Raw genomic sequence first — 16,888 nt, forward strand, 5'->3', positions numbered from 1 at the left:
TCATTTTTTTTTATTATGCTATTGGCTGCGCTGAAAGGAATTGAATTTAGATGGTGCAGCAACCAGATTAGTTAAGTTCCACTGAACCTAACCTACAAGGTGAGTCTGTATGAGAAGCCATGTTATAACATTTCTAACTTTATTTCTTAAAGCTCCGTTTTCATGAACTGGATATAATTCATATTTTATCTGTATTCTACGATGATCTGTTTTTTACTTATTCTTATGTAATCAACCATAACAAGCTCTTACAGGCCTCATGATGTCCTCTTCTGTAGTTTTTCACACAAGAGGTTGGTTGTGTTCAGGATAAATGCTCCTATAGCAAAATATGTTTCACACAAGTACATATGATGAAGCGCTGAGTGTAAGCCTGAAGGCATTCTTCATCTTCTATTATACCTTTTGATGAAACGATGGGAGTTATATGCAAGTTTGGAGCTGCAAGGAGATTGCTTGTGTGCTGATAAAAAATAGTTTTTTTATATGGGTTCTTATAACAGCAGACAGTGTTCTATTTGCTATATTCACCCTTAGGATACGTCCACACTAGTGGTTTCTTGAGCTGTGTTCCAAAGGGAATAGAAGTTGAAAAAACTGCAGGAAGAGTGATGCTGTCACTGAAAATGGTGCTGTTCTAATTTTCTCCATGCTGTGCTATTTTTCCACTTGTGTGGATAAACTAGAGATGGTCACTGACCCCCGTGTTTTGGTTTTGGATTCGGTTTTGGATCTGGATTACCGTCGTGTTTTGGTTTTGGTTTTGGTTTTGCAAAACCGCCATTGCGTGTTTTGGTTTTGGTTTTGGTTTTGTTTTGCTATTTTTTTGGAAAATCCATGTTTTTGGGCCTAAATTAACCCAATTTAGTGCTCCAACTGTTTTAGAGACAAGTAATCTAATTGTTGAGGTAATAAATCATCCAAAAAAACAGTTTAATTCTTCGTTGGTAGGCCTATTCTACACACAAAACAGATTGTCTTCCTCTCCATCTATGCATATTGGCAATGCAGCCATCGTCTTTGAATGTATATTACACCCTACACTTATAGTTAAATATGTAAAGAAATGGAAAAAGCCAGTTTGGTTTCTGTCTCTCTAGGCCCCCCTCCACTTGTATAAAATACTAAAAAATTCAGCCATTATAGACTGTACAATATTAATTGACATGGAGAAAGACAGTTTGGGGTCACTCTGTCTTTCTAGGCCCCCCTCCACTTGTATAAAATACCAAAAAATTCAGCCATTATAGACTGTACAATATTAATTGACATGGAAAAAGCCAGTTTGGTTTCTGTCTCTCTAGGCCCCCCTCCACTTGTATAAAATACCCAAAAATTCAGCCATTATAGACTGTACAATATTATGAAAAATGGACAAAGCCAGTTTAGGGTCACTCTGTCTATGACACCCTACCCTTAAGGATAAATTGCCCTAACAGCAGCCTTTCAAGATGGTATGTGATATGGAAATGCCACAAGTCCCTTTCCTCTTTGGGGGTAGATTGCACCCTACACTTACATAGAAAGTTTTAAAAAGATGTTATCGGCATCATCTTCAGCTTAATCCTCACCCTCATCAGTGTGTACGTCATCATCACAGACTATCAATTCATCGCCGCTTGAATCCGCCATTAGAGAACAGTCAGTGCTTGGATGTCTTGGATGGTGAAGGCCTTCCTCGTGGAAGATGTAGTTCATTTTTATAAACATCATTTTCTCCACATTTTTGGGAAGTAACCTTCTACGGCGATCACTGACTAAGTTCCCTGCTGTGCTGAACACTCGTTCAGAGTACACACTGGAGGGTGGGCAGCTTAGGTATTGCAAAGCAAGTTTGTACATGGGTTTCCAAATGGCCTGCTTTTCTTCCCAGTAAGGAAAGGGACTGTCTGACATTTCCATATCAACTACCTCTTGAAAGTAATCCTCCACCATCCTTTGCATGTTTATACTCATATTGGATGGAGTTATGGGCAAAGTGACATATTTTTTTGAAAAATCCTTCAAACCAGCCCAGATGTTAAATTGTTCTGGTCTGCCCCCTGTGTCTTCCCTGCTTCTTTTTTGGAAATTTAATTTTTTACGAGCAACAGCTTGAGAAAGTGAAGGAGGACACGTCGTCAAGCCGAGGCCCAGTTCAGCGGCCAACTTGCTGAGCAATAGCTCCTTGCAAAAGTTCACATCTCGCTCATTTACAAGTAAAGACTCAATGTAGGTTTTAAACCTTGGATCAAGCACAGTGGCCAAAACGTACTGATCCGAGTTCAAGATCTTAATAACTCGAGGATCATTGTGAAGCGAATTAAGTACTTGATCGACAAGGCCAACATACTTTGCTGAATTGCTTGCTTTCAGCTCCTCCTTCATTTTCTCAAGCTGCTTTTCCAATAGTCTAATTAAAGGAATGACTTGGCTCAAACTAGCAGAGTCTGCACTGACCTCACATGTCACAACTTCAAATGGTTTCAGCACCTTGCACACCACTGAAAGGATTCCCCACTGTGCAAGAGTGAAATACATCCCCCCTCCTTTCCCAATGTCATGACTTGTGCAATATGCTTGGATGGCTTTGCGCTGTTCCTCCATCCTCTGAAGCATGTACAGGGTGGAATTCCACCGAGTTACCACCTCTTGCTTAAGTTGGTGGCAGGGCAAGTTAAACTGCTCTTGGAGCTGCTGTAATCTCCTACATGCTGTGGCTGAATGCCTGAAATGGCCTGAAAGTTTACGGGCCACCGAAAGCATCTCCTGCACCTCACGGTTATTTCGTAGGAAGCTCTGCACCACCAAGTTGATGGTGTGAGCAAAACAGGGAATATGTTGGAAATCACCCAGCTGTAATGCTCGCACTATATTGTTGGCGTTATCTGAAATGACATACCCTGGGGAGAGTCCGAGTGGTATAAGCCATGCATCAATCACATCTCTCAGTTTGCGTAACAAATTGTCAGCCGTATGCCTGTTAGTGAAGCCGGTGATACAAAGAGTGGCCTGCCTGTGACAAATGTTACGTAGTGGTGTACATGCTGCTGCTGTTCCTGCTAGTGAAGGTGAATGACCAACCCAGTGGGCTGTCACAGTCATATAGTCTTTGGTTTGGCCACTTCCACTTGTCCACATATCTGTGGTTAAGTGAACAGTGGGCAGAATGGCATTTTTCAGCGCAATCTCTACATTTTTACACACTTTTTGGTATAGTTGTGGAATAGCTTTACGGGAGAAATGGTGTTGCGATGGAATTCTGTAACGTGGACACAAAACCTCAATTAACTGTGAAAAACCAGCTGCGTTTATTGTGGAGATTGGACGCAGATCTTACACTAACATTGCAGCCATGGCGTCTGTGATTCGCTTGGCACCTGGGTGACTGCTGTCATATTTGCTTCCCCTCGCAAATGATTGTTTCACAGTTAATTGCTGAAATGTAGGACTGCTCATTTTATTAACCTGCCTCTGGGATGACGATTCACCCCCAGCAGCAGCAACAGCAGCAGCAGGACTAACGCTTTCTTCAGAGGAATCAATAATAGTGCCGGAGTCATCCAGCCTTAAGTGGGATGCCGGGCTAACTCCGAGCGCTACTGAGGATATTGATGAGGATGGTGTGGTGGGTGTATTTTGTAGCCGTCGGTATGTCGGTGAGCGGAGGGTCTTAGCTGATGAGGGAGTGCTTGTATTCTTTTGGGAAGAACTTTCAGCTTTTCCCAACACTTTGCCATGAACTCTCGTTAAATGGCGTAACATAGACGAGGTTCCAAGATGGTTAAGGTCCCTCCCTCGACTGACTGTGGCTTCACATACACTACAAATGGCTATACAATTGTTGTCTGGATTTGGGTAGAAATAATTCCACACATAAGAAGTGGATTTTTTTGTTTTATGCCCAGGCATGACAATGGCCTTTTTCTTGTCACGTGCCAGAACTGCTGCCACTGGTGCAGGACTTACACAAACAACCTCATCCTCATAAACATCCTCATTAGCGCCCTCATCGCCTACACAAATCTCCCCCTCATCCTCTTCTAATTCCAAAGTGGCATACTCAATTTGGGTATCACCGGCTACACTCGGGCTATTAAGGCACACATCAGCAGAATGCTCACGATTAGACATCCCACTGTTGGATGGACTCTCCACAGGGATTGTTGTCATTTGTGAATCAGAGCAAATATTCTCCTGTAATGCCTCACTGTTATCTTGCAGCTCGGCTTTGACGCGTAACAGTAGTTGTGCACCAATTGTAGGCTGGGTAACTTTTTGGGATCTGCCACTAATAGCCAAAGGTGAAGGCCTCATTCTCTCTTTGCCACTGCGTGTGTAGAATGGCATGCTTGCAATTTTTTTTTTATCAGCACTTAACTTTTGCTCAGTTACACTTCTTTTTCGCTTCAATACAGTAAATTTTTTTTTGGTTTTTGTTTTTTGCACTAATTTGAAAACACTCTGTTGTTTGACATCGCCTTGGCCAGATGACGTACTGGGAACACTAACATCAGGACTGGTGACAGAACCTGGTTGCTCATTCAGATCATATGTGGACTGCTTTGAATCCATTCTGAGCGCAAACCACTGGGGAGTGCTAAAATTTATTTAGTAGATACTGCTGACAGTTATGACTTTTGACAGCCAGAAATATTAATGCACAATTAGGGAGGACACCCCAAAAGCACTGAGGAGTGCTAAAAATTATTTAGTAGATACTGCTGACAGATATGACTTTTGACAGCCAGAAATATTAATGCACAATTAGGGAGGACACCCCAAAAGCACTGAGGAGTGCTAAAAATTATTTAGTAGATACTGCTGACAGATATGACTTTTGACAGCCAGAAATATTAATGCACAATTAGGGAGGACACCCCAAAAGCACTGAGGAGTGCTAAAAATTATTTAGTAGATACCGCTGACAGATATGACTTTTGACAGCCAGAAATATTAATGCACAATTAGGGAGGACACCCCAAAAGCACTGAGGAGTGCTAAAAATTATTTAGTAGATACTGCTGACAGATATGACTTTTGACAGCCAGAAATATTAATGCACAATTAGGGAGGACACCCCAAAAGCACTGAGGTGTGCTAAAAATTATTTAGTAGATACTGCTGACAGAAATGACTTTTGACAGCCAGAAATATTAATGCACAATTAGGGAGGACACCCCAAAAGCACTGAGGAGTGCTAAAAATTATTTGGTAGATACTGCTGACAGATATGACTTTTGACAGCCAGAAATATTAATGCACAATTAGGGAGGACACCCCAAAAGCACTGAGGAGTGCTAAAAATTATTTAGTAGATACTGCTGACAGATATGACTTTTGACAGCCAGAAATATTAATGCACAATTAGGGAGGACACCCCAAAAGCACTGAGGAGTGCTAAAAATTATTTAGTAGATACTGCTGACAGATATGACTTTTGACAGCCAGAAATATTAATGCACAATTAGGGAGGACACCCCAAAAGCACTGAGGAGTGCTAAAAATTATTTAGTAGATACTGCTGACAGATATGACTTTTGACAGCCAGAAATATTAATGCACAATTAGGGAGGACACCCCAAAAGCACTGAGGAGTGCTAAAAATTATTTAGTAGATACTGCTGACAGATATGACTTTTGACAGCCAGAAATATTTATGCACAATTATGGGGGACACCCCAAAAGCGCTGGGGAGTGCCAAATATGAAGTAAAAATAATAAACCTCTATCCTCCTCTCTGCACTAGCGATTTTGGTTAGAGCAATTGCAAGAACAATATTGTATTCTCTGTCCCTGCTCTAATTAGCCTATGACTACACCCTGCTCTCTCCCTCTGTCAAATGGCGATGGATTGCTGTGGAGGCGTGTATTTATAAAGTTGAAGTATCGCGAGAACCGAGCCCCGAGATCCGACGACGTCACAATGACGTTCGGCCTCGATTTGGATTCGGAATGGGCGGGAGAGTACCGAGCTGCTCAGCTCGGTACTCGGATACCCAAAGTTCGGGTGGGTTCGGTTCTCGGAGAACCGGACCCGCCCATCTCTAGGATAAACCCAAACAGTCTTGCAGACCTTCTCTTGACAGCTTTATGAGCAGAACAGGATGTCTGGGAAGCTACAGTGGCATCACCAGGACACTATACAAATTTTGCAATGGAGCCCAGAAATGCACGGTTCTGCTCCTGGTTTTAAAGCATAGTAAATAGTGAGAATTGAAACTGAGAGAAGAAGTAACAGATATTAACACAATAGGAGCAATTATTGCAGAAATAAACCTGTAAAAATGCATGACCCGTAACCATCTGTGGCGTGGCCATCCCATACTGAGGGAGGCTAAGTTGCTCTTGTTTTTATGAACTGATGATGGCTGTTTTGTTTTTATCCCTTAAATAGTTCACGATACTGCCCCTCACACTATTATTTTCAGATTTAAACACTTTTATTTTAAAGGCAAGAAAGAATGTTTTTGCCCACTGCCAATTAGTTTTCTAATAATATAGTCAGTAGTCAGTGACTATCTTCTCTTCACTCTCTCACACCCAGTTTATCAGCACACAATTCCTGCAGACTGATCTGTAAATAAACTGTTAAGTTTTGTGCATTAAAATCACAGTTATTTTAATATACATTGCCTTTTTCACCCTGTCCAATCCACTACAACCTAATTTAAGAGCACACATTTGCAGCAACAGGAGAGGGCGCTCTATATATATATATATATATATATATATATATATATATATAAAAAACCCTTTCAATATAGGCACTCTTGTGATTTTTATTCTATGGGTCATGAGAATCTTATCCGTTTCTGCTTAATTTCAGTAGAGTTTGGCTTTATATTATCTACACTTTCCCTATTTCTGATTTTACTGTGTTGTTAATATTTATGGGGAACTGCCGTCACTATTAATATCGATATGATTCTCTTTCTAAAGTACCTTCAAATTTTCAAGTTCCTCCAGATCCATGTTGTTAAAAATTATTGGCCTGATTTTCATTTTTTATGTTTACATTTTTTAGGCACCCATTTCTGACAAACCTGTAATTCTACAAACAATTAAGAAAGATTAGGCATATGGTGTATATGCAAAAATATATTTTTTGTCACTACATCGACTGTGGAGGTCATTGTCAGGCATGTCATGGGGTACCTCACATCAGCTGACCAGGGATATAGCTTGTCTTACTGAGTTCAATGCAGCAAAAAGGCTTCTACACTCTGATAATTTCATTCATATATTATGAAAGAACCACTAATTAACATTCTCAAATAGCATTTGATTAATTACCTCTTCTTTGTCTTGCAGATGGGAAATGAATCTCAATCTTCCGAATTTCACTCTTCAATATCTAAAACAAATGACATAATTCTGGGAGTTGTGTACTCTCTGTTTGGTAATGTATCTATACAAAGGTCTCATTTTAAAACCTGGATTTTGTTTAGTATCTATTTTACTTAGACATGAGCAGCCGTTTTCGAATTCAGTTATTATTAAATGCAAATGTAAGTGTTCATGTCCCTCTTATAATGTATTAGAAAAAGGGAACTTCACAGAAAATGATTAACCTTTCTCCCACCTTCTACTGCTGTACATTAATTTCTAAACTATCTATTTGTATTCTAGAAAATGCAAGTGACATGTATAATTTCAGTTTGAAATATAATACAGCCTAGGTTTTCATATCCCCTCTTTTGCCTGTTCACTACAATATCATTTGTGGAGTGTCACCAGTACTGTTAGCTTTGAATTACATTGTTGCTGCATAGCGTAATATTGTTTAACCTACAGTGAAACTGGTCATATTAAATTATATTTCAACCAAAAGGGATCATAAAATTAATAATAACGTTTGGAAATGTTATCAATTTAATCATTCATAAAGAATTGGATAACGTCATTAAACATGCCCCGAAATCCCACATCCTTTGTTATAGCTTACTCTAATTGATTCACCCTCACTACTTTCCCAATTTCCAGTCCAAGCCACACTTGTAACTTGTTTTAGTTCAGATTAAATTAAGATTTTATTATTTCAAGGCACCCTTAGGGTCTCCATAATTTTTTCAAGGTACCCCTAAACCAAGATAATTGCCAAGTAGTCACCCACCTTGCTTACCACCAGCCAAGGCCACGGCACCCCTATGAGATCGCTGCGGCACCCCAGGGAATCATGACGCACAGTTTGGGAACCACTTGATTAGCCCATAACATAACTGTGGTGGATAAAGCATAATCCTAAGGGACTGCATTGGAAATATATATATATATACATATGTTGTGCTGTATGTGATGTCATCTTTTGTTAATTGTTTCTATAAACTGTAAGCATTGTACCTTTTCTGGGTATTAAATCAAAGGTTTAAAAAGAGCTGTCCTTATTGCGCTAAACAAATTCACTGCCTGTTTAGAAGAGGTTGATTGCTTGGGTGTGTTAACCCTTTAAATACCAGTGTGGGAAGTGCTAACTCTTTTAGCTATCAGCGCTCAGAGTGTGCGCTATTGGGTAATTAAGTCATAGGTTTTCTACGGGCCTTATACATAGCTGGTGGCAGTTGTGGAGAGCTGTGGAAGTGTGAGCCTGTGTTGGGGAAGGGATCAGTTACATATGTAACCTTAGAGAGACGTGAGTGCAAGATTGAGCGCCATGATATTTTACATGCGAAAATGATTCTGCACATAATTTGGAATCTGACTTTTTAAAACTCACTTTGCCTTCGAACATTTGAATAGCATGGTGACAGAAGCATTACATGATTGAAGTGTTACATTTTGGTATATTGATTACATCCATGGCAGGACATTTACAAATGTTGATTTATCATGTCCAAGAGTTTATGTACCATATATACTGTATATATGATTTAAAATAAATAAGAGAGTTTTCTTTGCATTTAAGATACATGTGTGACAGGACATACATATGTGTGTCAGGTATATATTTATTGTTACATTACATATGATGTAATGCCTAGTTAAAATTGGATGGCAGGCTCTTCTGCCAAAATACGCATTTCATACCAAGTTGAGTTTTAAAAGCACCTCTGAATTTGACTTTTGGTGAATGTGGGGAAAATATTAATAAAGTTCCCGCATGACTCAAAATTTATTGGAGTGTTTTTCTTTATTTAGTGTTGTCTCTAACACTTCCAGTCTAAACATGTGGAATAGTTTGCATGAAACATTTTAATGGGAGGAGTGGAATGATTTTTCCACACCTGAAAAATGGATTATCTTACCACTGCTAAAATAATGAAAAATAGCTTTTTCCTTACCCTTGCAACTTCTCAGGCCAACCGGGATTATATTCAAAAGGGCCCATTCAGGTGATATAACTACGTCATTTACTAGATACTTGTCTGCATACCTCGTGATTTCAAGCCAGAATCATTATACATATTTTAAAATGTTGTTACTGTGAACTCTTTTACCATAGACGGTGATGGAATGTGATTTAGCAATTGGACTATGTACACTTTGTTTTCCAAAATGATCAGTTATGTTATGCAGGAACTTGTAATGTTTGGTTATTACTTTACGTGTGGGTTATTAGAGCTAGAGAATAGAGCCAAGATTGTTGTGGCAGTCAGATCCAGAGAATACCCTTACCATGTTTATGGATGGTTTATCTATCAACCAGTAGATGTAATCCCTAACCCCTTTCCGTGCTTGGAAAGAGTAAGCTGCTAACCCAACCTAAAACTTGGCGTTCTGCAACTGAGGAGGATTAATGAATTTATGGGCATCAAATCCATATTTTTCTAGGCTTAATGTGTATATGCTACATTTTGCAGGTATTGCTAAGAAGAAGATTGTCCGAGACCAGTTGGGAGAGTTATTGGTTGTGTTGGTGGATGGGAGCAGAAAGGTGATTAGTTTGTTGTTCTAAAGGAAGTTGTCTTCCAAAGGTGTGTGGGCATATGTAACTGAAGCCAGTCCCTCAGATTTTCCAGCATAGCTCCATAATAGCGCAAAAGGATCAAATAGAAACAAGGTCTAAATCAGCATAAATAAAAATAGAGTGATAACTCGTCAGACACAAATGTGCACATAGTGAGCTCAAGCATATAAAGTATAATAGAGATGCAAATATAATAAATTAATAAGTTCATAAATCCTGTGAGGTGTAGATGTTTCCAAGGTAAGAAACGAACAAATGTCCAGGCTTGGTTTAGCACCTTGTACACCTTCCATTATAGCTCAGTCCCAGTGAATATATAAATCTAGTTCTTTGTATAGCCTGAAAGAGCAAAGTCATCTAAATGGCGAAAGCTAAAGTCTCTATATAGGCAACGTTCACACAGCAGCAATGCTTTTGTACATTCTTCATCTGGGAGGGGGGAACCCCCCTCCTGCTCACCTGTTCCCCTTGTATGGCAGCCACCTTACATGTTTAGAGGTAACACAGATACCATTATTTACCTCTCTCTTTATAGCTCCATAATAATAATAGATAACATTTCGTAAAGTGGTCACCTTGAATACTTTACTAAATTTGGTATGAGCCCACTGAACACTTTATGGAGTACAATATTGCATTTTTCATACACTACAGTATCAGGGGCCTACACTTTCTCCTATTTATTTATTTAAGTGATACCTCTGTTAGATTTGTTCTACTGTAATTTGAGTATATTTATCCTCAGTTTCTTTCTTTTAGACTTGAAAACCTGAGCTAAGTGTTGTGGTAAAAATTGAATTAGATACATTTGTTTACGGGATGATATTATTTTAATTACCGTATATACTCGTGTATAAGCCGAGTTTTTCAGCATACTTTTGTATGCTGAAAAAGGGCACTCGGCTTATACACGGGTGAACTTACCTGGTGTCCGGTCCCTCGGCTGTCAACTTCTGCATATGCGTTCCAACAACAGGAAGTTCGGCATTTGGAACGCAAACTTGCGTTCCAAATGCCGAACTTCCTGTTGTTGGAACGCATATGCGTTCCACTGCCGGGTAAGTGAAAAATCTCTCTCTCTCTCTCTCTCTCTCTCTCTCTCTCCTTTTTGTTTTGTTTTTTTAATTTACAGTGCAATTACATAATGAACAAACAATACAGCCACCATGTTCATACATTTATATCCCTACCCCTTATATACCCCTTTATTTAGGTTAGGTTGTACCCAATGATTTTATAATCATTTATTAATGTTCCTTGTCATCTAGCTAAAAATGTTTTCATAGATTGAACCTATCATTTTTATTTAGGTTTTTAAATTAGCGCTCTTTTCCACCCTAGGCTTATACTCGAGTCAATAAGTTTTCCCAGTTTTATGTAGTAAAATTAGGTGCCTCGGCTTATATTCGGGTCTACTTATACTCGAGTATATACGGTAAATTGGATTTTCAGATATCATTTGTTGCCCTAGTAACATTTAAGTCATAAAGATTGGCTGGGTTTTTGGCAACTGTATGCCAAGGTACTCCATTTAGCCCACTCCAAAGGGAAGCCCCTGGAGCAAGCATTTGACTTGAGTTGGAAAGGTAAAGTATTATAAACAGGGGTTGACTGGAAAATTTTAGCCCAGGGGGGGCAAGACTCAGCTCAGTTGCCTATTTCAGCAGAACATTTTAAAGGAAAAAAAATACAGGTAGCCCAGTGACCCAGCCCAAGGTAGCCCACAATGGGACCAGGCCACCTGCCTCTCAGCCCAGCCAGTCCTTATTTATAAAGTATTTTTTAAAGTATTTAAGTAGTATGACATCTTACCAATTTATTACCTTTGTGAATGCCATCCAGCACAATGCAATTTTAAAGAATGTGCAGCAATAGATCCAAAGAGAGATTAAATAGTAAAAGGGATAATGGATACCTATATTGGCTGATTCAATATATATTTATATGTATACTGCACAGTGTTGTGGGAATCCACACATCAACAGACAGTCTAGCGATTGGCTGCCTGTTGCTGTCCACTGACCACCAATGCTTTTGATCGCTTAACCCCCCAATCCCTGCCCCCACATGCCTTCCCCCCACACCTCCCTTGCACCGATACCGCTCCCCTCCTAGCCCAGAAAACCAAATGCTCCACTGATTTTCCATGCACTCTTCTCTTTAGACTCACTTCCTCCTGGTACCTGCTCATCTATCCTCCCAGCTAGTGTATTGTAGATGACATCCGAAGAGTATTGCTACTCAAGGTGCTTCAGAGTGGTGTTGAGCTGACAAACATTCATTTATTCAGCTGTCTGTGAGAGTGGAGCCATCCCCAGTCCTCCAGTTGGTTTCCTTGAGAAAAATGCTATCTGGATGCAACCGAATTCCTTTTGTTTTAAGTGTGGTTTTAAAGCCTCCTACATTCCAAGATATGAGCTTAAAACGTGTTATGTTATGTTGGCAAACTGTAGTAGATGAGTTTGATTGTATAGTTAACCTATCCACTCTTTAGCATCGTAATTTATGCGTGGACAAGGACCTAAATTGGATGGCTATTCTGTCCCAGACTTCAGAGCGCTCATTATAAGAGATGCTTTCTGTGTGGTCTTCACCATGGCAAATATTTACCAAATGAAATGCATACAAAAATTCAGCAATTATTAGCAAATACAATGCTACAGTGCTGATTTTCTCAATTTTCCAAACAATGAACAAATAAGAAGGCAGCAGGGAACAAACTGGTGCACACTCAGAGACAAATGCATTTTAACTTTGTGGAAAGGTAAACATTAATCATGAAATATGAGAGAGAATAAATAATGTGAATTTCTTTTGACCATAATGGTTTTGTAGACTCTGGAGATTTCTAGGTGACCTTGGTGGGAGAGGACCATTAAGGAAATGGCCTTTACACAATCTATAAAGATGAGGGTTTGTCCATTTTCCATGATCCCCAATTTGGCCGGTATAGAAGGGCAAAAGGGGTAAATCGCTAGTCAAAGTGGTGCTGACAAATTGCCAAGAATATTAGCTAATTTATTATAGGCTATTATTTTCTTTGGCCATATAGTCTTAATATTTGGCAATGACTGCTGTGTGTCCCCACCCCTCTCTCCCTCTCCTGACTCTCCCTCTCCTGACACAAGTTATGGGGTCTTACAATTTTGGGAATGACAAGTTTTCTTTATAGAAGAATTGGCTCTTTTTTAAGTTGAAGAAGTGTTCCTTTGAAGCTACACAATTGCCCTTCATCTGCTCCAGTTCTGTGTTACAAATGGACTCTAAGAAAGTCTGTGCTATCCTAGCGTGGCCCTGCCAACCGGTCTTAACTCCATCCCGTATTTCCTAGGATTCGCAAACCACTGCTGACAATTCATTCAGTGTTATTCCACTAAGGAAGCTCCAATTGTGGCTCTCAAGCAGAAGGGTGCCAATACCAAGAGCTGGTCTCCAGAAGCCCTGAAGGCATCAATTTCCTCAAGGAGGCCTTCTCCTCTGCACCTATCCTCCAACATCTAGATACCACTCTGCCTTTTTCCTTGATTGTTGATGCCTCCGCAGTTGATATAGGGGCAGTTTTTACCCAAAAATCTCATTTGAACAAACTGCATCCTGACGCTTCTATGCAAATTTCTCCCTTCAAAGAGGAATTGCATCATTGGGGAGAAGGAGTTACTGGCCATGAAACTGACTATTTCGGAGTGGCGATATCTCCTGGAAGGTGCACAATACCCAGTTATCATATTCACAGACCACAAAAATGTACTATACCTTCAGAGCGCTCAGTGCCTAAACCCCTGTCAGGCTCGCTGGTCTCTCTTCTTCTCATGGTTTAATCTCCATATAACCTTTAAACCTGGTCATAAGAACATAAAAGCCATTCCCTATTGCAGGCTTTTGATTCCGCCCAAGATTTCAAAGAGCCTTCTAACCATTCCATTTTAGATCCAAAATATCTTCTCTCCTCCTCTGTGACTCCATCCACTGTTCCACCTCCAGGCAAGACATCTGTTCCACCTCGATTCCGGAAAAGACTTCTTCGTTGGTTTTATGCTTACCGCTCTTTAGTCATGTTGGTTTTCTCAAGACTGCACTACTTATTCCCAGAGACTACTGGTGGCCCACTCTTCGACCAGACATTAGAGACTTTGTGACAGCGTGTAATTGTAATACCCTGTGTGCAGCATAAGTCATCTCATCAAACTACTTTGGGGCCTCTGCCACCTCTTCTTGTACCAAGCAAACTATGGTCACATATTAGTATGGACTTTATCACTGACCTTCCTTCAAGCAAAAAGTTCAGCACAATCTGGGTTTGATTTTTAATGATGGTCCATTTCGTCCCTCACATTGGCCTCCCGTTATCTTCAGAATTGGCTGAAATCTTTATAAAGGAAAATTTTCGACTTCACGGCTGTCCCGTCAACATTGTATCTGACTGTGGAGTCCAGTTCATCTCCAAATTTTGGTGAGCTCTTTGCAAACCTCTCAACATTCGATTGAGCTTCTCCTCGGCCTACCACCCTCAATCAAACAGAAAAACGGAACGAGTCAACCAAGACTTTAAGACCTTCCTTATAATCTTTTCCTCCGCTAACTAAGACAACTGGTCCAATTTTCTGCCCTGGGCTGAGTTCAATCATAATAATTTATTCCATGAATCTACTACTGCTACCCACTTTTCAGTGGTCTCTGGTGTCCATCCTTCTCTTCTCAAAATTTCAAACATCCCTCCCACCCAGGTTCCTGCAGTTGACGCGCTGCAAAGAGAAATTACTTCAATCTGGTCTCAAGTGTGGAGATGTCTCAAGAAGTCTTCCTATCATTATAAGCTATTTTCAGAGAGGAAACGTCGGGCTGTTCTGCTTTAAGAGTATGAGATAACGTATACCTCTCTACCCGGAACATTTGGCTTAAAGTCCGCTGCAAGAAATTTGCTCCTTTTTTTATTGGTCTCTTTAAAATCTTGCGGGACATCAACCCTGTCAGGCACCGTCTCCAGATTGGCACTAGGTGCAGTAGACTGTTGCCTGTGTCCCGCTGACAGCCGTGTCCCATTGCCTAGCAACGGGCTGCTTCCTTGTTTTCTCTGCACACTGTGTATGCACATGCGCAGTAGATCTAGCATCCCGTTGCTAGAAAATGGGAAGCTTTCCACACCCCTGTCGGCGGGTGTGATACGATTTAACAATAGTGAGCACACCGACAGGAAACAGATCGGGTCGGCAATTTACTGTCTCTGTGTAATGGTAAGTTGCTGTTTCTGTCATATCGGGGTGTCAGTCTTTGGATTGTAAATGTAGGTGCAGTCACGTTTCTGACTAGGCTGGTTTCTTCTACCAATCTCCTGGTTTACAATTTGGTGCCTTATTGTTTGGTTTGGTTTGACTTCTGGATAGTTCTGACTATTTTCTAGATCACACCCGTGTACTGTTCTGTTCGGCTGGTTCTGCCCCGGATTGTTTGACTACACCTGTCTACTATTGGTGCTACGCCGGTGACTGACTTGGAGAGCAGTGACCTGCGTACCACTTGCAGCAAAGCCCAAATTCCCTTGCAGGGGTCCCTGGAGAATACCAGGGGTAGAGTAGACTCCATGCCTCCCTGTTCAGTTGCGTCAGTACCGGCTAGTGGTCTCTTCTGCTAATTCTGTGACAAACCCTGTCCGCTTAAAGTTGAGACTCCCTACTTCTGTCCGCATCTCCAATACATTTCATATTTCTTTACTTTCTTTGGTCATCAATCGCTTCTCCTCTTCAACACCATCTCCGGTTCCTCTCGAGATTCGTCAGGGAGAGGCGTTTGAAGTTAACCAAATCCTCAACTGCAAAAGTTCCAAGGGTGGAATCAAGTACTCTCATCAGCTGGAGGATATTTAAGGCACCTGCTGAAAGTCTAAGTATCTGTTCTTTGTCTCAGCTTCTTTGATAATACCTAGACGTGGCTCCATTTGCTCTCCTAGCACTACTCTACATAATTGCTTATCCTGTGCTCTCCTGGTGGTACTCTGCATAATTGAATCCTGCTCCACTGTCCTCAGAGGTAACAACCTGCCTGCAGATTATCACAGCTCTGTACTCTGCTCCACTGTCTGCAGTGGTGACAACCTGTCTGCAGATAATCACAGCTTTGAATCTTGCTCCACTGTGTGCAGTGTTAATACATGCCTGCAGATCATCTCAGTTCTATATCCTGCTCCACTGTCCTCAGTGGTAATACCTGCTGCAGATCATCTCAGTTCTTTATCCTGCTCCACTGTCTGCAGTGGTAACAACCTGCCCGCAAATCATCACAGCTCTGACTCCTGCTCCACTGTCCGCAGTGTTAATACATGCCTGCAGATCATCTCAGTTCTGTAACCTGCTCCACTGTCCGCAGTGTTAATACATGCCTGCAGATCATCTCAGTTCTATATCCTGTTCCACTGTCTGCAGTGGTAACAACCTGCCCGCAAATCATCACAGCTCTGACTCCTGCTCCACTGTCCGCAGTGTTAATACTTGTCCGCAGATCATCTCAATTCTGTAACCTGCTCCACTGTCCGCAGTGGTAATACCTGCTGCAGATCATCTTAACTCTGTATTCTGCTCCACTGTCTATAGTGGTAACAACTTATCCGCAAATCACCACAACGTTGTATCCTGGTGGTAATAAACTGTCTGTAGACTATCATGCTATAATATCTTGCTCCGCTTTTTTCCAGAGTGGACTCTTCTCCTTTTAGACCCACTTCCCCCTGTTATCTATTCAGCTATCCTTCCAGCTACCCAACAAGTCTCATCTGCACTCTCTCAGTGGACAGCGACCTGTGAGGCAGAGACTGCGAAGCCCATACCTCCTTGTGGGGTTCCCTGACGAAAACCATCTGCTTCATTAGACTCTGGGTTGAGTAGAGCCAAGCCAGGCAGATCTCAAGGGTCCAAAAATCCTACAGATTTTGACATACTTCTAGGTTCGTAGGTCCTAGATCAGGGGTGTAAAGCTGTAGTGGTAAGCTGGGGAAAGGCATCTTCCTAGCCT

The 16,888-nt window shown here is 41.0% G+C and overlaps 1 protein-coding gene across 1 annotated transcript in view; it reads left to right on the forward strand.

Annotated features, from left to right (window-relative positions):
- LOC142094384 (opsin-5-like) overlaps positions 1-16,888 on the forward strand; it is a 98,126-nt gene that overhangs the window by 40,163 nt on the left and 41,075 nt on the right. Inside the window, exon 2 of the mRNA XM_075176467.1 lies at positions 7,294-7,381. Within this exon, the coding sequence (XP_075032568.1) occupies positions 7,294-7,381 (88 nt within the window). The remainder of the gene's footprint in view (positions 1-7,293; positions 7,382-16,888) is intronic.

Source organism: Mixophyes fleayi, chromosome 6, assembly GCF_038048845.1.
Source record: "Mixophyes fleayi isolate aMixFle1 chromosome 6, aMixFle1.hap1, whole genome shotgun sequence".
Lineage (NCBI taxonomy): Eukaryota > Metazoa > Chordata > Amphibia > Anura > Limnodynastidae > Mixophyes > Mixophyes fleayi.